Source organism: Zea mays, chromosome 7 (genome assembly GCF_902167145.1).
Source record: "Zea mays cultivar B73 chromosome 7, Zm-B73-REFERENCE-NAM-5.0, whole genome shotgun sequence".
In the NCBI taxonomy this organism is placed as follows: domain Eukaryota; kingdom Viridiplantae; phylum Streptophyta; class Magnoliopsida; order Poales; family Poaceae; genus Zea; species Zea mays.
The window spans coordinates 172,856,327-172,878,509 of record NC_050102.1 but is presented as its reverse complement, the minus strand read 5'-3'; the positions used below and the strand labels follow the sequence as shown (position 1 = coordinate 172,878,509).

At 54.5% G+C, this 22,183-nt stretch overlaps 4 protein-coding genes across 4 annotated transcripts; 2 read left to right on the top strand and 2 right to left on the bottom strand.

The window, feature by feature from the left end:
* Positions 1 to 8,993: 8,993 nt before the first annotated feature.
* Positions 8,994 to 11,379, top strand: LOC100280792 (RNA-binding protein). Its single transcript, NM_001153713.1, is given in 2 exon segments — positions 8,994 to 10,056; positions 10,835 to 11,379. Coding segments are annotated over 2 exon segments (924 nt in total). The 5' UTR covers positions 8,994 to 9,503; the 3' UTR covers positions 11,206 to 11,379.
* A 1,411-nt stretch (positions 11,380 to 12,790) lies between these two features.
* LOC100382200 (uncharacterized) lies at positions 12,791 to 15,603 on the bottom strand. Its single transcript, NM_001174959.1, has one exon. It carries the CDS (start codon positions 15,459 to 15,461, stop codon positions 12,969 to 12,971), a length of 2,493 nt encoding a protein of 830 aa, NP_001168430.1. The 5' UTR covers positions 15,462 to 15,603; the 3' UTR covers positions 12,791 to 12,968.
* Positions 15,604 to 15,733: 130 nt separating this feature from the next.
* LOC100272401 (Glycerophosphodiester phosphodiesterase GDPD5) lies at positions 15,734 to 17,302 on the top strand. The gene is made up of 3 exons (NM_001146881.1): positions 15,734 to 16,177; positions 16,289 to 16,363; positions 16,504 to 17,302. Exons 1-3 carry the CDS (start codon positions 15,796 to 15,798, stop codon positions 17,163 to 17,165), a joined length of 1,119 nt encoding a protein of 372 aa, NP_001140353.1. The 5' UTR covers positions 15,734 to 15,795; the 3' UTR covers positions 17,166 to 17,302.
* An 811-nt stretch (positions 17,303 to 18,113) lies between these two features.
* On the bottom strand, positions 18,114 to 21,672 carry LOC103633402 (LRR receptor-like serine/threonine-protein kinase RPK2). Its single transcript, XM_008655106.3, has one exon. It carries the CDS (start codon positions 21,556 to 21,558, stop codon positions 18,364 to 18,366), a length of 3,195 nt encoding a protein of 1,064 aa, XP_008653328.1. The 5' UTR covers positions 21,559 to 21,672; the 3' UTR covers positions 18,114 to 18,363.
* Positions 21,673 to 22,183: the final 511 nt, after the last annotated feature.

Genomic DNA, 22,183 nt, shown 5'->3' with positions numbered 1-22,183 from the left:
TTCGAAAAGCGGATCCTGGAAACGACGGAGTACACGTAAGCAGCCAAGGCTGACCCAGCCGAGGGACTCCTACGCCTCCGGGATACGGATACCTCACTCATCACCTTCTGCGATAAGTAACTCGCGTTCGGATAAAGCGACTCCGTGGACCGAACAAGTCTTCACGTTCGGAAGCTCTTCTGCCAAAGTGGTCCTTCAAGCTTTCTCGACTAAGTCGGAGACAGGGCCTCATGGACGGGTGAAGGTACGCGTAAGCGGTAAGGCCGACCGAGCCGAGGGACTCCTACGCCTCCGGGATACGGATACCTCACTCATCACCTTCCGCGAGAAGCAACTCTCGCCCGCACAAACATCCCTGTTACCGACAAAAAAGTCCAGATGCTCGGAATAAGAGGAAAAGAGACGCAGCTTTACAAGCGCAGCGAGGGTGTGTTTTCTGGCCTCAGCGGCCGCAGAAGGCACACGCTACAAGACGATCTGATCCTGCAGGCTCGGGTCTTCACGCTGAAGGGGGCCGTAGCACCCTCGGCATCGACGACGTCTTCAGCAAGGTCCGACCCAGCCTCGGACGGCGGCGCGGTCCAGGGATTTCTCTAGGAATCCGGCCCGAGCAGGCGGCTCGGCCGGCTACCCCCGGGGCCTCGGCCAACCATCTTCCAAGGGCGCTAGCCTGACCCGAGGCCTCGGCTGATCGACTCCGGCGTCGGATCCGCTGACGGACAACCCGGCTAGGCTCCGGCCAACCAGGTTCCCATTTTCGAGCCAACTCCGCCTCTGTTCGTACTGATATCGCTACCCCTGGCCTCGGCTCATCGAAGAGCGGCCGAGGGGTCTCTTTAACTAAGCTAGAGGAGCCTCAGACAACAAGGCCGATCGAGCCGAGGGATTCCTACGCCTCCGGGATACGGATACCTCACTCGTCACCTTGACACGGGGCGACTCATGCTTGGTGAAGCGGTACAGATAATCAACAGGCGAGACTTAGTGCTCGAAAATGAGGAAAAAACACGGCTCCGTGCCGAAATTACATACATGTTCAGGCCTCGACAGCCACAATGAACAGAAACCTTGGCAATCGAAATGCCATTACAAACGGAACTCTGGTTCCCCCTCCGCAGGTACGAACAACCCCACTCCGAGGGGGAAGGCCTGCGGAGCAACGGAAGGCCGACGAACGGCGCACCGTCACCTGCTCCAGCAGCGGCGACGACGACGACTTCTGCTCCGAGAGGCCGAACAGCGGCAACGCTGACCTCAGGGTGGATGCCGCTGCCAGGAGGCCCCCGCCCGTGCCAAAACTCGTGAGGCAAGGACGGGCAGAAGGCCGTAGAGTTGGAGGTCAGTCCGTGGCCGGCCCTGGCTATCTCGCCGGCAGAAGAACCTCTTCAAGCTGCCGTGGCGGATGCCAGCACCGCGAGCGGCTCCGAAGCCACTCGCGCCCGAGAGCCAGGCACGCTGCAGCTGCCAGCGCCACGGACAACACCCGCTCCTCCCCCCATCACTGAGTGAAGGAGCGGGCCGCCGCCCGCGCAGGGGCCGACCCCAACTCGGCACTCTCCCCTCCCCAGCCTTGGTGATGAAAATCCTTGAGGCTGAGGGAGGGGCAGAGGCCGCAGCCCGGCTCGCTTTCCCCCACCATCAAGCCGGAGGTCGCCATCCCGGGTGACCACCGGTGGAGGGGTGCGGCCGGGCTGCGTGATGAAAATCCTTGAAGCCGAACGATGGCTGAAAGGTACCAACTCCCACGGAGTTGCGTTCCTCCAATGAGGAGGCGGAAAGACGGTGGGTACCCCCCATCCGGGGGCTTGGAAGATGGAAAGACACGACGCATGAGGGAGGAAGAAGACATGGTTGCCTTCCGAAAGGGGTCGCCCTCCTTTTAAAGGCAACTCTCCCTACGTGTGCCCCCAAACGCCGCGGGCTGAGTCTTCTCCAACACGCTCCAAGGCCCACCCCTGCGACTCGGGGGCTGGGTCCCGCATGTCATGCAGACCGGCTCCGAGCAGAAGAAGCCAAACCGCCGCGCGTGGTGCGCACAACCGCCCAGCGGTTACAAGCGACCCCCTACTTTTGCCCAGACCAACGGGCGGGAGGGGCGGGCAGCCATGCAGGCGGCATGCAACCGCGCCAGGTGGACGCGCTTCTCCGACTTCTGACACGCCAGCTTGGAGGCCCAGGCCCACGCGTCACGCAACCAGCGCGCCAGTTGCTGCATGCAAGCAACCGCGCCACCACTTATGCCACTGTCGCACCTCTTCGGTTGTGGAGCCTATGCCGCGACTCGAGGCGACCCAGCGCACGACCCAGCGGCGCCAGCCTGGCGCGACGGTCAATGCGGCCGAAAGTCGGCCGGCAGTAATGACGGTGGCAGGCGGATGGGAGCAGCAGTCACGTCGTCAGCCAGGCTCACGTCCCATCCAGGGACAGCAAGAGAGCCTCCTCCCACGGCGTGAAGACGGTGCGCCCGTGATCCGTTCCTCGAACGGCTCGCGCACGCGCAACGGCCGCCCCGCCAACCACTCGCCCCGTCGCATTAACTCCGCGGCGGGACAAGCGGCGCTTCTGGCAGGAGAAGCGGACGACGCTTCGCCTTCGCCGCAATAACCGCGCCAAAAAAGGTACGCCACGTCGTTCGATTTCGTATCCTTTTCCTTTTTTCCTCTTTCTCTATCTCTTGCAACAGGGACCGGGAAAGGGGGATACCTCGAAAAGGATCCTTCCCTGTGAAGGAACCGGGCTCCGAACCCCCCTACTGATCAGAGGTTCGAAGGCTGGCCCTCCGAAGGGTTCAACAGTCGCCTCAGATCGCGTGGGCCCGACACCCACTACTGGTCAGGGGTTCGAAGGCCGGCCCCCCGAAGGGCTCCATGGCCGCCTCAGGCTACTCGGGCTCCGCGCCCATTACTGATCAGAGGTTCGAAGGCTGGCCCCCGAAGGGTTCACAGTCGCCTCAGACGCCGAGCGAGGTATGACCAGGGGTACGTTCGATACATAACCGAGGCTCGGGCTGCGCTCCCGAGGTACCCTAAGACATTTCCGAGACCAGCGGGAGCGATCTTGTAACGGAATCCCATCGGAGGGAGGCATCGAGCCCTCGGACCCCGTCGCCAGGGGACCGGGTCCGGCAGATCACCCGCAGGTACTTTTGGGCGTGCCTCTGGGCCCCTAGCCGACCCCCAACGAACGGGGCACGGACGTCCACTCGGATTACCCGCTTGCAGCTCACCGGAGACACCATGTTCGGTGCCCATCGAGGGTAACATGGCGCACTCCCCCCCTCCTCCTTGCGGAAAGGCGACGTAGGGGCGTATGCAAAAAGTCGAGTCTGTCCCTGATCGTCCTCTTGCCCTGTGCGGAGGCTCGGGGGCTGCTCTCGCAAACCCGGCTCCGGCCGAACCGTTGACAGCGTCAACATACCAGCCCGAGAACTTGGGCCCCGACCGTGCACCCGGGCTACGACCAGTTCGCATGAGGGAACGACCAGACCAGCCGAAGCGTTACGCAAGGCATTAAGACCTCGAAGGAGTGAAACCACTCCTCCGAGGCCTCGGGGGCTACACCCGGCGGGTGCGCTCGCGCGCACCCACCGGAATAAAATGCAACCGAGGAAGGCTGGTCCCCTTGCAAAAAAGTGCGACGAAAGCCTCCAAGCGAGTGCTAACACTCCCTTCGAGGCTCGGGGGCTACTGTCGGGGACCATAATTAGGGGTACCCTCAAGACGCCTAATTCTCAGCTGGTAACCCCCATCAGCATAAAGCTGCAGAGGCCTGATGCGTGCGATTAAGTCAGGGATCAGTCCATACGAGTGACTCGATCACGCTTCACCCGAGCCTAGCCTCGGACTCGGGCAGCCGACCTCGAGGGACTTCCGTCTCGCCCGAGGCCCCCCTTTTTAACGGCGGACACATCTCCGGCTCGCCCGAGGCCTTGGCTTCGCTAAGAAGCAACCCTGACTAAATCGCCGCACCGACTGACCGAGTTGCAGGGGCATTTAACGCAAAGGTGGCCTGACACCTCTATCCTGACGCGCGCCCCCCGGCAGAGCCGAAGTGACCGCCGTCACTCCGCTGCTCCACTGACCGGCCTGACAGAAGGACAGCGCCGCCTGCGCCACTCCGACTGCAGTGCCACTCGACAGAGTGAGTCTGACAGGCAGTCAGGCCTCGCCAGGGGCGCCATAGGGAACTCCGCTCCGCCCGACCCCAGGGCTCGGACTCGGGCTAAGACCCGGAAGACGGCGAACTCCGCTCCGCCCGACCCCAGGGCTCGGACTCGGGCTAAGACCCGGAAGACGGCGAACTCCGCTCCGCCCGACCCCAGGGCTCAGACTCGGGCTAAGACCCGGAAGACGGCGAACTCCGCTCCGCCCGACCCCAGGGCTCGGACTCGGGCTAAGACCCGGAAGACGGCGAACTCCGCTCCGCCCGACCCCAGGGCTCGGACTCGGGCTCGGCCCCGGAAGACGACGAACTCCGCCTCGCCCGACCCCAGGGCTCGGACTCCGCCCTGGCCTCTGCCGAACGACTTCCGCCTCGCCCGACCCAGGGGCTCGGGCTCGGCCTCGGCAACGGAAGACAGATTCGACCCCAGCTTCGGAGGAGCCCCCACGTCGCCCGGCCTCGGGCGCGGGCCCGCCACGTCAACAGGGAGCGCCATCATCACTCTACCCCGAGCCGACTCGGGCCGCAGAGAACAAGACCGGTGTCCCATCTGACCAGCTCCGCCAGATAGGCAATGATGGCGCCTCCCAAGCTCTATGACGGCGGTGGCTCTCAGCTCTCTTACGGAAGCAGGTGGACGTCAGCAAGGACTCGACCGCTCCGACAGCTGTCCTTCCGCCAAGCTCCGTCGCTCCTCCGACAGCCACGACATCACACCAGCAGAGTGCCAAGATCTCTCCGGCTGCCACATTGGCATGTACTTAGGGCGCTAGCTCTCCCTCCGCTAGACACGTAGCACTCTGCTACACCCCCATTGTACACCTGGATCCTCTCCTTACGACTATAAAAGGAAGGACCAGGGCCTTCTTAGAGAAGGTTGGCCGCGCGGGACCGAGGACGGGACAGGCGCTCTCTTGGGGCCGCTCGCTTCCCTCACCCGCGTGGACGCTTGTAACCCCCCTACTGCAAGCGCACCCGACCTGGGCGCGGGACGAACACGAAGGCCGCGGGACTTCCACCTCTCTCACGCCCGTCTCCGGCCACCTCGCCTCTCCCCCCTTCGCGCTCGCCCACGCGCTCGACCCATCTGGGCTGGGGCACGCAGCACACTCACTCGTCGGCTTAGGGACCCCCCGGTCTCGAAACGCCGACAAGCTGGTAGCTAAGTATTCAGCTAACAAATAGCTAAACCATTAGCCAAATCTGTTTCGATATAATAAACTACGAGTAATTATTAACAGCTAACTACTATACCTTAAAATCTAAACAGGAGATCAGACAACACCGATGTGTGGTTACTATACCTTAAATAACATCAAACGAGTTTTGCTAAAACATAGCATCCAACCAATTTTACTAACAAATATTTCAGAGGTAACCATATTTGGTTTTTTAGATGCTACATATTTCCGAAAAAAACTGATCAACATTGTTCAGGAAAAACTTAAATTTAGAACAGCACATAAAATTTTGAGCGAATGTGTGTATGATGGAAACTATGTATTGTTGATGTATGCACAATTTGCAAGACGACCTTTTTACCCCTGGATTTTTCTCCTATGCGCATTAGACTCTAGTAGTCTAGCCCTCGAAGAAAGCGAGAACTAACCCTCTGTCTCAACGTTGGCAGAAACTGACCAGTGCTTGAGAAACAACATTTTCACACAACACAAGTACCCCTTGGTCCGGGTAACAGCAATTCTATAGCACGAGCTGGATTAAACCATATTTAGTTCGACCAAATTTACACAAAAAATATATATTAAAATCGATCGTGCCAAATATTTATCAACAGATTATTTGTAGAATATTTTTGTATAACTTTAGTTAGATTCTAGATAGTCTGATGGTGAATGAATCTAGGGTTGCAGACTCATATGGACGAAGGTAGTACTGTGTAGGATAGATTTGCAAGTGCAAAATTCGGCAAACTTACTGCTGTTTACCTGTCATCATATAACAAAGAGAAAATGGAGATTATAGCTCCATCGTCTCTGGGTAATAATGGGCGTGGACCTTGAAAGTTGAAACCGTTTCGTCATGTCCGCAGGCGATGCGAGACTCCACGGCCGTGGGTCCACAGGCATAGGCTATCCGCCATCCACTTGTTGCGCGGGGTCCACACTCGGGGGACAGCCGGGCTCCATAGCTGCCGTCCGTTCTGCCCCGCGCCGCCGCAGCCCGACACCTGGACACGGCGCGCCAGTACGTCGCCGTCAACCCCACCCGGAGTGACGTGTCGTCCTCCAACCGCAGACGTCGCGACAGCACCGCTTGCCCCTTGCAGACCCTAGCACTATACCGTACCCAATCACCAACACGCGCCGCGCCGCGCAGCCGTCCACCGACTTGCGGGGCCAGCACGCCTCGGGCCCGCGTGTCATGCAACGCGGAGGAGCAACCGTGGATGTGAACTCCATCTCCGGCAGCCCAGCGCGCCAACACCCAGCCGTCACCGTCATTCATACATGCCAACCACCGGCCTGCGGGCCCGGTGGTGCCCTGGACCCGCGTGTCATCCAACGCGAACTAGGCGTGTAGACGAGGGATCCATCCGCAGCAACCTTCGCAGTTCGCACGCCACACCATCCAGCCGCACCTGCGGGTCCCGGCCGTCCGTGCCCCACGCGTCATGCGCACCGGGCGCGGGTTCGGCGTCGCGCGCGAGGGCCTGCCCGGCGACCCGGCAAGTTGGCCTCTGGGGCAGTGAGCTGTCGTGGGGCCACACGAGGCTGGCCGCGGCGCTGCACGTGGCGAGCGATGCGGCGGCCTGCGCACACACGTACCTCCTCCTTGTCCCCACGCTGGGCCCGCTGCGGCTTTTAAAAAAGGACGCCAGAAACGTGACGCTGCTGCGTAGGTCCCGGCGCGACACGTGTGGGTCCCAGATGCGCGGCAAGTTGCAGCTTTTTCGTTGGGTGCCAGTTGCTGGCTGGCCCTTGTAGTTGTAGCCTGCCTGCCCTACGTTCCTGCGAGCCGTCAGCCGTCTCTGGTGTGCTGCCCAAGCCAAGCCAGAGCCACGGCACGCCACACCAAGTGCGTCAAGTAAATGGCCCTGGCCCCGGTTTTCTATCTAACGTCGCTTCCATCAATCCTAAAACTAGAATACTCCTATTACCTTATTTATTTACCGTCTAGATAATATAATCTAGCTTAAATAAATTAAAAGGTAAACAAACAACACAATGGAGTTTGGTAGGAACAAAACTTCAACTTAGAGAAAATACTACGGAGAGCGTGATTATATTTGCAACAGTTTTGAAATCTTTGTACACCAAGGTAATTTCACTCATGATTGGACCGAGAGCCATATGAGTTCCTTCTGTTTTTTAGAACGCTCGTTAAGAGCTTGCCATAGGGTATATGGGCATCTTTTCATAAGATATTTTTGCTTAAGATCTTTATAGATGTAGAGCCTCAAAAGAGAAAGAGCAGTGTTCTTTTTACATTATTTACTAGGTTAGTCCTCATCATTAGTGATGCAATAACATCAACAATCCCACGAGAAGCGAAAGTAATTCAATGTCTGAAGCTCAAGTTGGATGAAGCTTAAGTTGGATAATTATGCCCATCAAAAGTGAGTTCCTTGAACTCTTTAGTTACCGTATCCCTACAGTCATGACCATGGATTTTCATTAATTTACCGTGTAAATTAAGAACCACAATGGTTATGTTGTAAGCTCAAATGCAATATCCTTAAAATCACACACGATATGAGTTGCATGAAAATATTCGACCTTACAATTGAATGAATATTTTGAGTATTAGTGAGCATTATATAGACAATTCTCAAATTAATGAGGTCGATCTCCTATTAGTGGGCAAGAAATTTGCTGTCTAGAAGCATAGTCTTGGGTTGATAAGTTTATTAAAAGGACAAACTGCATCCAATGCTTAGGTCTCTACTACCCATGCTCAACTTATTTTCAAAATAACATTTAAGAACTTGATATGATATTTTTAGGTTAGCACATATAGGTAATATCTCAAAAGATGTTGACCTCGTAGTGTTATATATTTCAAATGCGGTCTGAAGCATGATCTCTGGGATACTAAACTTTATAAAAGAATTTAGCACAACGAGTATTTAGGACTCCATCTTCGTGTGCTCATCCCAAAAGAAATGTAATTTTATTGCATGAGGATCATTAAGTATATGCCATGTTTTGCATGTAAACTTCGTGTCGTTCTAGAGGCCGAGGCCTCTAATCTTCTCCAACAGTGAGCGTTCCCTTCTCTTTTTTCCCTCTGTTCCTAGATAATGTGTTGTAATGGAGTGAAAGGGGATTTGAGAGAATGCAAATGGCTAATATTTATTCCTGATGTGGGGTTATATATACAAAAGGAAGGGGTGCAAGCTAAGAGACATGTCTATTAGACTTGTAATTGTTGCACCTCTTTAGAATTAATCACGTGTTTTTTTATTTTGTAACACATTGGAATAGATCGAGAAGATAATAATATGAGGTCTCGAGCAGACCATGTATATGATTGTGTAAAATACTGTTTTGTAATATAGACTACATTATTTATACAATGAAATTTGAAATATAAAGTGAGATAAAGAGCTGCATAAAAAATTTGCTAGAGATAGCACGAGCGGATAATATTTTGCGTCCCCGATCGCCCGTAGCTCAGGATCGCAAGCGCCGTCGACACGTCGCACTTCTTAAAAAGCCCCCGACCGCAGGGAGCCGTAGCCGTTAGCCGAGCCGCGCAGGCCCTGGCCCCGATTCGGCTCGCGGCGGACCAACACGTGTCCGCCTTATCGACACGTGGCCGGAAGCCGTGCGCTCGTAGTCTCATCCGACTAGCTCCCCTCCTACAAAACCAATTTTCCGCTCCCATTTACGCCGGATGGAACAAAAAAAAATATCAGCGAGAACCCTCGTTTTCTTTTTTGTTTAGCAGGGGGCACAAGAGCAAGCTGCAAGCAGATTACAGGGCCACGAAGCTCGCCCCTGCTCTGCTCTCTATCTTATTAGTCCTTCAATTGGGCTTTCCTCTGCTGCGGGGTTCTGTTCTCGTCTGGGTTTCAGACGCCAGATTTGGAGCAGAACACACCGGTCCTTGGTTTCCTTGCCGGCTGCAATGTTATGGCGCTTCGGGGGTATGTAGAGCCTGAATTCTGTGATGACGGGGGAGTTAGCGGCGTGGGGAGATTTTTTCTGTGCTTTGTCTTTTCTTAGCTGAGAAATCTGGTGCTATTTGGTGCTCGCCGACGCCGAGCCGGAGGGCGTCATCGTTGCTGTGTCCTCTGTAGCTGGATTTGTGGTCATTGGTAGAGAGAAGCGTTCTTCCTCGGGGAATCCGTGGGAAGAAGCGGTCTCCGGTGCAATCCCATGGCTTCTAGGGATTTCCTGGGAGGGTTCGGCCGGGATGGAGGGCAAGCGCCTGTGGGTGGCGCTGGCGCCGCCCCGGGGCCCGGCGGGGAGTCGGACGAGATCGAGCTCAGCCTCGGCCTGTCCCTCGGCGGCTGCTTCGGCGCCGAGCCTTCGCAGGAGGGGAGGAGCGCCGACCCTCGGCTCCAGCGCTCGTCCTCCGTCGCGTCGATCTGCTCCTTGCCTGCTGCCACCACCGGCACCAGCTGCGGGGCGCAGGACGCCGGCCCAGGCCCCGCCGCCGCGCCTCCGCCGGACCTGCTCCGCACCTCCTCCCTGCCCGCGGAGTACATGGAGGACCGGCTCCGCCGCCGCGCGATGCAGAGCCAGCGGCGCCTCGAGGCCAAGCGCAAGCGCCTCGAGCGCCGCAACTCCATGAGCTCGGGAAGGCCGGTTCCGGCGGCCGGTGGCCGCGACGACGGCCTCGAGCACACCGTGCCCAGCGGCTTCCAGCTCCGCCGTTCGGTCGCCTTGACGACGGCGGGGTCGCCGACGCCCAGCCGGCCGCAGCAAGGTATGCAGCGTGGTATCTGTTTATGACTGTTTGATTGCGGTCATCCGTTTCGTTCGCTTCTTTGTGCTGGTTGCTTGCTTGCTATTGACGGTTTTGCCAGAGCAGATTTTGCTGGGCTGTTTGGGTAGGAGATGCATGGGCAGCAGAGAGATCTAGATCTCGTCGACACATGGATCTTGGCTATAGCTGTGGGTTTGTGGGTTCGGCTGCTGCCTGTGTTCATGACGGTCGTTTCTGATTTCTGGATTCGCGACGCAGACTCGCATAGGCCTGATTTGGCATTGCAGGGTCCTAGTCAGTCGGTCTCCTTCCACCAGTTTGAGGAAACGTTGGCTTGCTTGTGCTGTCGCGACGCCCAGCTATCTTTGTGACAAAGAAAAGATGCATGTCATGCATGCATGTATGATGATGATGCATCGAAACATCAGGTCCTGGTCCTGCATCATGATGCATCGTAACATTTGTATCATTGATGTGCACGCAGCACCACCACCGTACTACTCGTTCGCAGTGATGCTTGCGCCAGGGCTGGATCTGGATGTTAGATCAGTACTACAATGATAGGCAGTAGAGTCATTAGGTAGCATTACGTGTGATTGTGGGACTAATCACTGTCTGGGCTGGTGTGTATACTTTATCACGCACTGTCCATCAGCCAAAAAAAAAAGTTCAGTTGTGCGATGGAACATCATCATGACATTGCATGCCAATAGCCAGTGCTCAACGCAACGCAGCCACTGGACTCTGAAACGCCGTCGTGCCTCTGTCGTCGACGCAGGGCCCGCGGACCGCCGTGCGGCGGAGGCGACCGGACCGGACGGCGCGGCCTGCCACGACGAGCCGCAGCCGCTGCCGCTGCGCCTGCGCACGCTGCGGTCGCTGACGATGCGGACGGCGAGCACGGGCGACCTCCGGAGCGCCATGGCGGAGGACATGCCCATGGTGTCGTACAAGGCGGAGGGCCCCGGCGGGCGCAAGACGGACGGGTTCCTGTACAAGTACAGGAAGGGGGAGGAGGTGCGGATCGTGTGCGTCTGCCACGGCAGCTTCCTCACGCCGGCCGAGTTCGTGGAGCACGCCGGCGGCGGCGAGGTCCCCAACCCGCTGCGCCACATCGTCGTCAACCCGCAGCAGTCGGTGTTCTTGTAGCGCCCGGCCGCCTCGGCCTCGCGATGGAGATGGAGGTGGTGGCTGTACCGTCGGAGCTGCAGAAGCTGGAAACCTTCTCTCTCTTTTTTTTTTATTTTGCTTTGTTTCTTTTCTGTTTGTTTTGGTACTCATGTAGTCATGTGGTTGCTATTATTATTACAATTATTATTAACAGCAACAGTAGTAATTAATTATGCTATCGATTCCCTGCGTTCTTCCACTATCTCGCCGTCGTCGTTGAAGAGTGGCCTGACGAGGACTGGCCACTGGGGATGTCCCTGTGAATTGTGTGCGAAAGGTGGCAGCCCTCCGTGGTTTGCCGTGGGACGACGCGATCGTGGAAAAGGTTGGACAGCACATCGGGTGCGAAGGTGGGCATCACACAGTCCATCTCCGGCACGTTGATTCTTTGGACGCACAGGCTCAGCCGGCATCACTGCTTTCGGCATCCAGGTCCAGCGTCCAGCCCCAGCGATGATATTTTTCGGACCGAACGGAACAGACGCGAAGGGCGGACGCGTGGTTCGCCCCCGCGGCCTCGCCCAGTTGCCTCCGTGGTTGCGATGTATACAGACATGAATTTATATAATCAAAGTATTTTTGTATAGTGGATCTAATAACCTAACTTTTACGCCACGAAACTCTATAGCTACTTTAAAATAATAATTAAAGATAAATATCTAATCTACTATGACGCTGACAAAAAAAACACGATTAAGACATGGAAGGACACAGCTGAGCAAAAAACACGAATAGGTGAGCACACCACCAAAACTAAAAACACCAAAGCAGAGCAACTCCAGTGGTTCTCTAAAAGACTTCCTAAATCAATAATTTAGGTAGTTAACATGAAAACTATTCTCCAACAGTTCTCTAAATGAACTTTCTAAATTTAACAACTTGTCATCTAACCTCGTTTTCTCTCTACATTTGGCAACCATTTAACAACTCCCTAAACAAAAATGTTGACTGCATTATATAGTTTTTGTGACTTATTTTTTATGTGGATAAATACAAAACAAAATTACAACCTATATTTAGAGAACTATTGGAGAACTCACATTTTTTACTCCAAAAGCTATTTAGCAACTTCTTAAATCTGTGATTTAGAGAGCTAAAATTTACATAACTATTGGAGTTGCTCTAAGGACACCAATTTAAAAACCCTAAATAAAAATGGAAATTAGTTTAAATGATATTGCGAGTTAAGTGGGCGATAGTTGAGGGGGCAAGAGGGCATTTTCCAAATGCAGCTGGCCATTTCACTGGTCACAGCCCATAACTATTTCGACGACTCTCGGCCCAGCCCAATCTACCTTTGCGACCCAGCCAACGGTGAAGGCAATCCGGGCGCCGCAACACACATCTGGTACCGTCGTGTTTTTCGCTGTAAGAATCTCGGTTCTGCAATGCTAATCTCTTCGAAGAGGCTGTAGCATCTCCAACAAACACCAGACTAACAATACATCACTCAAGTAGTCAAGTCTCTGTTAGCGACACAGAAGCTTCTAGAGAGGTAGCAGGTAGAGAGAAGGTAGCAGTAACGTGCAGAGAGGGTCCAGGGAAGGAGAAGACAAGAGGATATGTGATAATAGTGTCTGTATTCTGATAATTGGTAATTGATATCCCTATTAACCATACAACTGTCCTTTTATAGATGTAGAAATCCACTTGCCCCCTGACAATAGCCCCACAAGGCAGCCACTCCTAACATTCCCCACCGCTTAAAATGCGGCTTGCCCCCAAGCCGCGAACCATGATCGTCAAGTTGCCGGAGACCATGCACAGTCCAAGCACGCAAACTCCATAGGTGGAGGCCACGGTTGCTTGAATCCTCCACTGTGAGCAATTCCTGCTAAGTCATGAACCAGGGGCTTTACCATGGAACCAAGCTGGTGATTGTCCGTCTCAACGCAGCTGAGCACCTTGCCCAGTTCTTCCACCATTTCATTCAGTATGCCCTCTACACCAAGGATGTTGGCAGTTGATGAATACTGCCTCAGCATCGATGAGTAGCTCCACTTATCAGGCTTGGAACGATCATCCATGGACGCCTTCATGTCTCCGAAGATCTCCTCAGCCTCGTCCACATAGTCAATGTCGACGTACCTGGATAGAAGCATGTTGTAGAGCATCACGTCCATTGCTTCATCCTTCATCAGCCGGTACACAGCCATGGCATCCTCATCGTAGTGTGCCCTGGTGTATGCATGCAGGAGACAACAGTAGGTCACCTTGCTGTGCTGCACCTGCTTGTCAATCATCTCCCTGTGGATGCTCTTCACCACCCAAGGTTGCAATGCGTGGCCCATGACATACAACATTGTATTGCACATGACCAGGTTTGGCTTCACACCGGTTGCCTTCATTTCCTTGAATAAGTTGAGTGCACGGTTGAAGTTGATGCCGTCGTTGCTGAGGAAGTAGGACGCGTCGCTGGCGGTGAAAGCGACGATGTCCGCGCACGAGATCTTGCCCGAGCACGCCGCCTCGAACTTGGCTTTGGCGATCTTAGCTTGGAGCTTCAAGGGCATGAGCACGCCACAGATGCTCTCGAGCATCTCCTGGTCGGAGGTCTTTGGGTCCCTGAATTTGTACGCAGCAACCACCTTCTCCACGCCCAGGCCCGTCAGCTGCTCCACGATGTTGGCATTGGCAATCTCGTCCGTCTCGTCCTGTGCCATGGCGTCGATCTGGGCGCTGGTCATCTCGTTGGCGCGCGCGTAGTCGCATCTGCCGGAGAAGGCGATCAGCGCGACAGAGTCGTCGGGGACGGAGGAAGGCGCCGCAAGCTCCGACTCGGACGACCCCACCGCCCCAGCTTGCGGATGCTGTTGCGCGATGGAGGAGCTGCTCGTGGAGCGCCGGGAGCTCCGCGGCCGTGCCGTGCTGGTGCAGATCGCCTCGAAGCCCCGCAGGTTGGGGAAGTTGGACCCGCCCACGATGCAGACCACGGGGAGGTTGGGAACTGAGTATGCGTCGTGGTTGAGGACTTGCATCGAACACTTGGTGGACGTGGGTGTGCTGCACGCCGTCGCCGTCGTTGTGGCGGCGAGGATGCTGTTGAGTTCCTTGAGGCGGCCCTGTGCTGTGACCTCGCTGACCCTGACGCACTCGTACTCCAGGCGGAGATTCTGGAGCGCGCTCTCCCTGTCGGCGACAGCGTCATTGAGGCACACGTTGTCGACGCTCGCGTGGAGAAGGCGGTGGTCGGCGGACGGGTTGCTCAGCGTCTCAAACGGTTGGCCGCGATGCACGCCGTTGAAGTGCGTGTTGTCACCACCGGTGAGCTCCAGCGAGTCCTTGGCGGTGCTGGCCTCAGCCAAGGCCTGCTTGATGACGAGCTTGGTGTTGTCGCATCGCGCCTGCGCTACCTCCTCCCTGGACGCGCGCACGCCACCGAAGAGTATGCACCCCTTGTCCAAGTGATTGGTGTCGAAATCCTCGGCGCAGTCCAGCCTCCGGTCTTCGGGCACAGAGATCCTGCTAGTGCCCGCGCAGATGGGCGTGAGGTGGGGCAGCACGGATCCGTGGCCGCCATGGATGGAGCTGTTGGCGACCGAGGCGAGCGAGGCACCCAAATCGTCGTTGAAGGAGGAAGGAGTGTGTCCGCGTGCGGACTGCTCGCCATAGCAGCCAGCCAGCGTACCGCTGAGGAGGTCGATGCGCTCGATGTCGACGAGCTCCATGGCGTTGTCACCGAGATCCGCATCGCAGTATTGGTCGAAGACGGGAGCGCCATAGATGGTCGTGGATGTGGTGAGGCTAGGCTTGGTGCTGGACATTTTGTCGACGATGATATGCTCCGTAGCCGGTGCTGTGAAGCCGCCGAAGGCGTTCTGGCAGTTCACCGAACACTTGGCAGGCACACCTTCGATGCAAGCAATGAGACGCTTCTCGCACGCCGCGAGCTCCTGGAGGAGGTCGTCGTCGGGGTTGGCGAGAGTATCGACAAACGGCTGTGGCGTGGTGTAGCGGTCGTCGTCGTAGAGCGGCGGGATGTAGCGGTCGGATACCGAGCCGGCGAGGAGCGTGGTCGACGAAGACATCTCGTCGGACCCCAGGAACGCGAGCACTGTGGCGGTCTGCTCGTCGCGGTACTGTGCGTTGACGACGGAAGAAGGAGGCGCGAATCCGTCGAAGGAGGAATTGCGCTCGCATGCGGACTGCTCGCCGCAGCGACCAGCCAGCGCCTCGGTCAAGCGTGCCTCTGTGCACGCCAGCGCGTCGAGAATACCCTGCATCGCCGCCTCCATGGAATCCTCCTCTGATACCAAATGTTAGCGACACAGAAGCTTCTAGAGAGGTAGCAGGTAGAGAGAAGGTAGCAGTAACGTGCAGAGAGGGTCCAGGAAAGGAGAAGGAAAGGAGAAGACAAGAGGATATGTGATAATAGTGTCTGTATTCTGATAATTGGTAATTGATATCCCTATTAACCCATACAACTGTCCTTTTATAGATGTAGAAATCCACTTGCCCCCTGACAATAGCCTCACAAGTCAGCCACTCCTAACAGTCTCCTCATATAGCGGCAGTCCAGTCCACCTCCTCCGAATCCGGCGGTCGCCGCCGGCCATCGCCGCGGCGGATATGGCGTCCCTCCGTGTGGTGTCGGTGCTAGTGTTGGTGGCAATGGCGGCGAGCGCGGGCGGCGTCGCGGCGCGGCCTCTGGTCGGGGGAGGCGGGGCGTGGGAGAACAGGGCGCCGCTGCAGACGTCGCGCCCCTTCAACATCGCGCACCGGGGCTCCAACGGGGAGCTCCCCGAGGAGACGGCGGCGGCCTACGCGCGCGCCATCGACGAGGGCGCGGACTTCATCGAGGCGGACATCGAGGCCACCAAGGACGGCCACCTCGTCTGCTTCCACGACACCACGCTCGACGGCACCACCGACGTCGCCGACCACCCGGAGTTCGCCGGCCGCCGGCGCACCCTCGAGGTGCAGTGGGCCAACGTCACCGGATACTTCGTCAGTACGTGGACAGTACGCCGCCCGTTGCATGCATCCTGTCGATCGGTAGTTTGTTTCACTTCCGTCTCATTGTCGATCCATCTTGTGGTTAACACGAAGCCAACTGTCGCAGCTGATTTCACGCTGGTGGAGCTCAAGACGCTGCGGGCGAAGCAGCGATGGGACTTCCGTGACAAGTCCCACAACGGTGAGCAAGTCGATCCGGTCTCCCGGCCGGCGAGACCCCATGGGCGGAGCACCATTATTAGCTGCTTTCTGTTCCCTCTGAACTGTACGAAGTACGAACAACGGCGTTCACAGACAAGCTGGCCTCGTTTTTTTCCGCAGGCGTCTCGCCGATCATCACGTTCGACGAGTTCATCGACGTCGCGCTGAACGCCAAGAGGGTGGTCGGGATCTACCCGGAGATGAAGAACCCTGTGTTCATGAACAAGCACGTGCAGTGGGCTGACGGGAAGAAGTACGAGGACAAGTTCATCGCGACGCTGAAGAAGTACGGCTACGGCGGCAAGTACATGTCGCCGGCGTGGCGCGCCAGGCCGGTCTTCGTCCAGTCTTTCGCGCCGACGTCGCTGGTCCGCGCGGCCGGCCTCACGGACTCGCCGCTCGTCTTCCTCGTCGACGACGTGACCGTGCGGACCGAGGACACCAACCAGCCGTACGACGAGATCACCTCAGGCGAGCACCTGGACTACATGAAGAGGTACGTGGTGGGCATCGGGCCCTGGAAGGACACGGTGGTGCCGCCGACCAAGGACAACCGGCTGGCCACGCCGTCGGACCTCGTCGCAATGGCGCACGCGAGGGGGCTGCAGGTGCACCCCTACACGTACCGCAACGAGAACAAGTTCCTGCACTTCGACTTCCGGCAGGACCCCTACGCCGAGTACGACTACTGGATCAACGATGTCGGCATCGATGGCCTCTTCACCGACTTCCCGGCGAGCCTCCGCCGGTTCCAGGAGTGGACCGCCAAGAACAAAGACTGATTGTGAGGTTACTGTCTTGGTAGCGGGCTTCTTTGATTCAGTCATTCAGATCGTAGCTCTGGAGATGTTTTCAGAGTGTAGAGACAATTCTTTGGTGTTCCTTGTTTTAAATAGCCATATATTTTCTTGATTGGATCAGTAACACAGTTCTTACCGGTTGTTCATCATAACAGACCAGTAATGTGATCTCATCTTCACACGATTGGCGTGCATACCCTCCTCGTCCGCCTATTGACTGTTGTGCTGTGCAGTTTGGGTGTGTGCCAATAAAGGGGTTAAATGTACAACACATAACAAAGCACTGCCCCCCATGTATATAAACGTTTTAGATGAGTAGGCGTAAAAACAGCTTATACTTTGGCATTTACAAAGTACTACGTAGTTAGTACAAACCGAAAGCCTGGATTAACATAAGATTGAATGAGCAGTTTTAAGTAGAGACTATAAGAGATGCAATGCATACAAGCATTGACAATTTGAGAAGCAAGAACCCTTCAGCTTCTTCAGAAATAAATCATACATGGTAAATGCTGGGTTTTTCTTTTCATTTGATGGTTCAGCAGATTCAACAAGAACTCTTTTGTATGACCATGCGAATAAGTACAGGCAATAAGATTATGTCAATGCCAAAAACAATGAGGTTTCCAGGATTCTCCATTTGGCTATATTCATGCTCTCTCCTTGCAAGATTTTTACTCATATGAGAACTTGGATCTTCACATAAAAATCAAAATAGAACCTAGACAACGGGTAAATAATTCAGATTTCGGAAACATAAACCATAGAGCTATAGAAGACCTCTCAAGGGATACTGTGGCAATATGGCAGCATGTGGAAGGCCAGGACCTTTTCTTAAGACAACCATCGACTACCCTAGTTCCATGCTGGCAACATACTGCTATGGCCTATGGGACGTATACATTGTATTACACTAAATGCTAAAGTACATAAGAGAACAATACCGTCAGCCAATCTTAACTGAAATCTTTGGCATTAAACTGTTAATTTACACCTGCACTTCTTATCAGCAGATACATTAGTGACTAGTGAGAGATTCAGGAGAAAACTATATTACACAAAGCTGCCATCTACAAGATAAAACCTAGTCAAACAGATGATTAGGAAAAAAAAATCATCAAGAGCACAGGTCACAGCTATCTTTACCTTCTACATGTGGAAATTGTAAACCTATTCATCTCTATCGATGTTCACGAATTGGAGGCTGTAGCTGCTTTAATCTCTGAACGACCTGCTTCATAGTTGGCCGTATAGAGAGTGAATCAGCAGTGCATATCACTGCTAAATGCAATGTTTCTACCAAGTCATCATGCGGGCCAACATCCCACAGACCATCAATAAAGAATTCCCGAGCACGGCCTTGACGAAGCAGCATGCAAGCCCAAGCAACTATGTTGAACCCATTACCATATGGGGAAAAGGACGGGTCCAAAGCCTTCTTGTCTGAGATTAGCTCCATCAGGACAACACCATAGCTATACACATCAGCTTTATCTGAAACACGACAAGTCATAGCATATTCTGGAGCAACATATCCAAATGTTCCAGCTACACCAGTGGTTGCATGTGTTTCTGAATTTCCCAAGAGTCTCGCCAGTCCAAAGTCCGAGAGGTAAGCAGTATAGTTGGTGTCCAACAAAATATTGCTCGGCTTCACGTCCCGGTGAAGGATGCGAGGAACACAGGTATCATGCAGATAAGCAAGTGCTTTGGCAACGTCCAATGCAATCTTGTGCAGCATTTTCCAGTCTACCGGTCTCTTCGATCTCTCCTGTATAAACCTCTCAAGGTTTCCTCCAGACAAGTAGTTATATATGAGAAACATTTCAGACTCGCCTAGATGGTAACCTACCAAGGTAACAAGATTTGGATGTCTTAATCTCCCTAGAGTTTTTATCTCAGCGTCAAACTGTTGGGCTCCCTGAAATCTCCCGACAGAGAGTCTCTTAATAGCTACCAACACTCCAGGTGCAATTTCAGCCTTGTAAGTGGCTCCAAAGCCTCCACTTCCGATGCAATTGCTTGCATTGAAACTTCCAGTGGCTCGAACAACAGTCTCATAAGTGATTGGGACACCAATATCTTGGAAGAGTGTAACTTCTCTCCTTCCAGAAGACCGAGCTGACATCCGGGGCGCGCACTTCCTTGTGTATATGAAGAGTGCAATCAGTGCAAGGAGGATGGAAACGATGGCTGTTGCAGAAGTTATTGAAGCAATTTCAATTGCATTAAATGAATTGTTCGCTCCTTCGTTTTGTGAGTTTGAAGGTGTTGTATCATTGCTGTCATTCGAATTCAAACCTCGACCCTGCTGAGCAGCTGATGGCACAGCCAGAGTGTACACATGACAAGATTGCAGCAAAGGATTCCCAATAACACTGTCACATCTAACCGTATTACCATTCGTTGGCACTGGACCAGACAAATTGTTGAATGACACATTAAACGTGGTAAGGGATGCCGAGTTAGCAAATCCTGAAGGAATCTTCCCAGTAAGTTTATTGTTATCAAGGAGGAGAGCAGTGAGATTTCTCAAGTCAGCAAGGGCATCAGGGATCATCCCCATGAGGAGGTTTGATGACAGGTCCAAAACCTTGAGAGCATGCAACTGATTAATATCAGGTGGAATTGTGCCATTCAGAAGGTTCTGAGCCAAAGAGAGGCGCTGTAAATGCAGCAAGTTCTTCACAGAAGTAGGAATTACACCACCAAGGCGATTCCTACTCAAATCCAAGCTGATAAGGTAACTTAACTCCCCGATACTTGATGGTATCATACCTGAAAGCTGATTACCAGCAACACCAAGAACAAGAAGAGAACTGCAAAGCGAGCCAATGTCTGTGGGAATAGCTCCACTTATCAAGTTGTTACTGATTTCCACGACGAGGCCCCTTGAGCTGTTGCACTTGTCAAATAGACTAGGTTGAAGCTGACCACCAAGATGATTCCCATCAGCCAAGAATGCATAGGACCCCTGCATCCCCAACTTTTCAGTAGCAAGAGGTAAGGATGTAACTGGACCAGTAAAATTGTTCCTGGAAAAACTATGATAGCTTGTCAAATGTGCATCCAAGGGTGATGGGGATGACATAAAGCCAGCAAGCGCTTGATATGTGAAGAAGGAAGAATACTCCGACACCAAGTCATCCCGTGGGGCCTGGGATGAAAGACAATTCTTTTTTGACATAAATACTGGCAACGAGCCAGACAGCTGATTTCCACTGACATCAAACACGTCCATGCAAGGTACTGGCAGCGAAGAATCAACTGAACCTGTAAACTTGTTCATGCTCAAATTCAGGAACTTCAAATTCTCACATTCCACCAGCCCCTTAGGAATCCCACCAGAGAACAGATTCTCCCCCAAATTTATCATCTCCAAGCTCTGGCAAGAACTCCAATTACCCGGCAACTCTCCCTCCAATGTGGCTCTTGGCGCCCACAACATCCTCAGCTTTGGCAGTGTAGCGATAGTATCCGGAATCCCTCCTTGGAAGTAGTTGAAGTCATCGAGCTCACCATAATCAGAAGAATCAGAACCAGCAGTGGGTGCATAAGGATTGGACAGAACAAGCACTGACAGCTGAATGCAACCACCAAGCTCCGCTGGCACAGGCCCACTCAAACTGTTCCTGGACACATCTAATGCACGCAGGTTCTTGAGCCGACCAATCTCCGGCGGGATGATGTCATCCAGATTGTTCGAGGACAATAACAGCGCCTGCAGCTCAGTACAATTCCCCAGGCTCCGGGGTATGCCACCGACGAGCATGTTCCCAGAGACATCGAGGAACTGCAGGTTGCGGCAACCGGCGCCACCGAGCTCGTCAGGGATGGCGCCACCGAAGCGGTTGCAGGCAAGTGACAGCCGCCGTAGCACAGGGAGCGCACCGAGGGCCGCGGGCACGGAGCCGTTGAGCTGGTTGTAGGCAAGGTCCAGCGTCTGGAGGGAGACGCAAACGAGCACTGCGGGGATCCCGCCCTGGAGGCGATTGCCGGAGAGGTCGAGGACGCGGAGGCGGCGCAGCGTCCAGATCGCGGGCGGGAGCGGGCCCGAGAGCGCGTGGGACGGGAGAGCGAGCACGCGGAGCTCCCGCAGCGCCGCGACGGCCGGAGACAGCGCGCCCGCGAGCGCGCGCCCGGGCGAGGAGGTGACGTTGAGCGCGACCACCTCCCCGGAAGCGCCGCACGACACGCCCGGCCAGCGGCAGTGGTCCCCGGACGCCGGGGACCAGCCGCGCAGCAGGCCGCCCGGGTCGGCCGTCACGGCCGCTTTGAACTTCATCAACGCTTCGCGCTGGCCGCTGACGGAAGCCGAGGTGGCGTCACCGAGCAGAAGCAAGAGCAGCACGAGCAGCAAGGTTCGAGCGGCCATGTGCGGAGGCGGCGGCGGCGGCGGGGGCCTTGTTAGGGTCTCGTCGGTGTAGAGAGGAAAGGGAGAGATCAGAATACGTGAAGAAGAAGAATAGTGTGGCGACGAAGGAAAACTTTGCATAAGGTGGGTGACTAATTAGTAACTCAATTTTATTTTATTTTAGTCCCTAAATTATAAAATACAAAATCTAAAATAGTTTTCGTATTTTGTAATTTACGGACTTGTTGTGGTTTAGAAACCAGAGATAATAAAATTTATGTTCGGTGGAGGATTAGCACAGACTCACTCTAAATAATGAATCATAGAGACTCGAACGTGTGTTTGAGACGATAGGTTTATACTGATTCAGTCTTGCGCTCTAGTCTAGTGTAGTGCTGATCGTGATATTGTTCTTGGCGTATTAACGATGTGTTTGTGTTCTTAGAAATGTGCTTGTGCTCTTAGAAAGAGGGGTCCTTCCCTTCTATAGTTCAAGGGCTAGACTCTACAATGGGGACTTGTATTCTGCTAGAAAGAGCTCGATCGGTGGCCCTTGGGCAGCGTGGTTCCTCTGATGTTGTCCATAGGATCGTGTGTAACTGTACTCTCATCATGACGTGATGTCTCGTCCGCTCATCGTACGGGT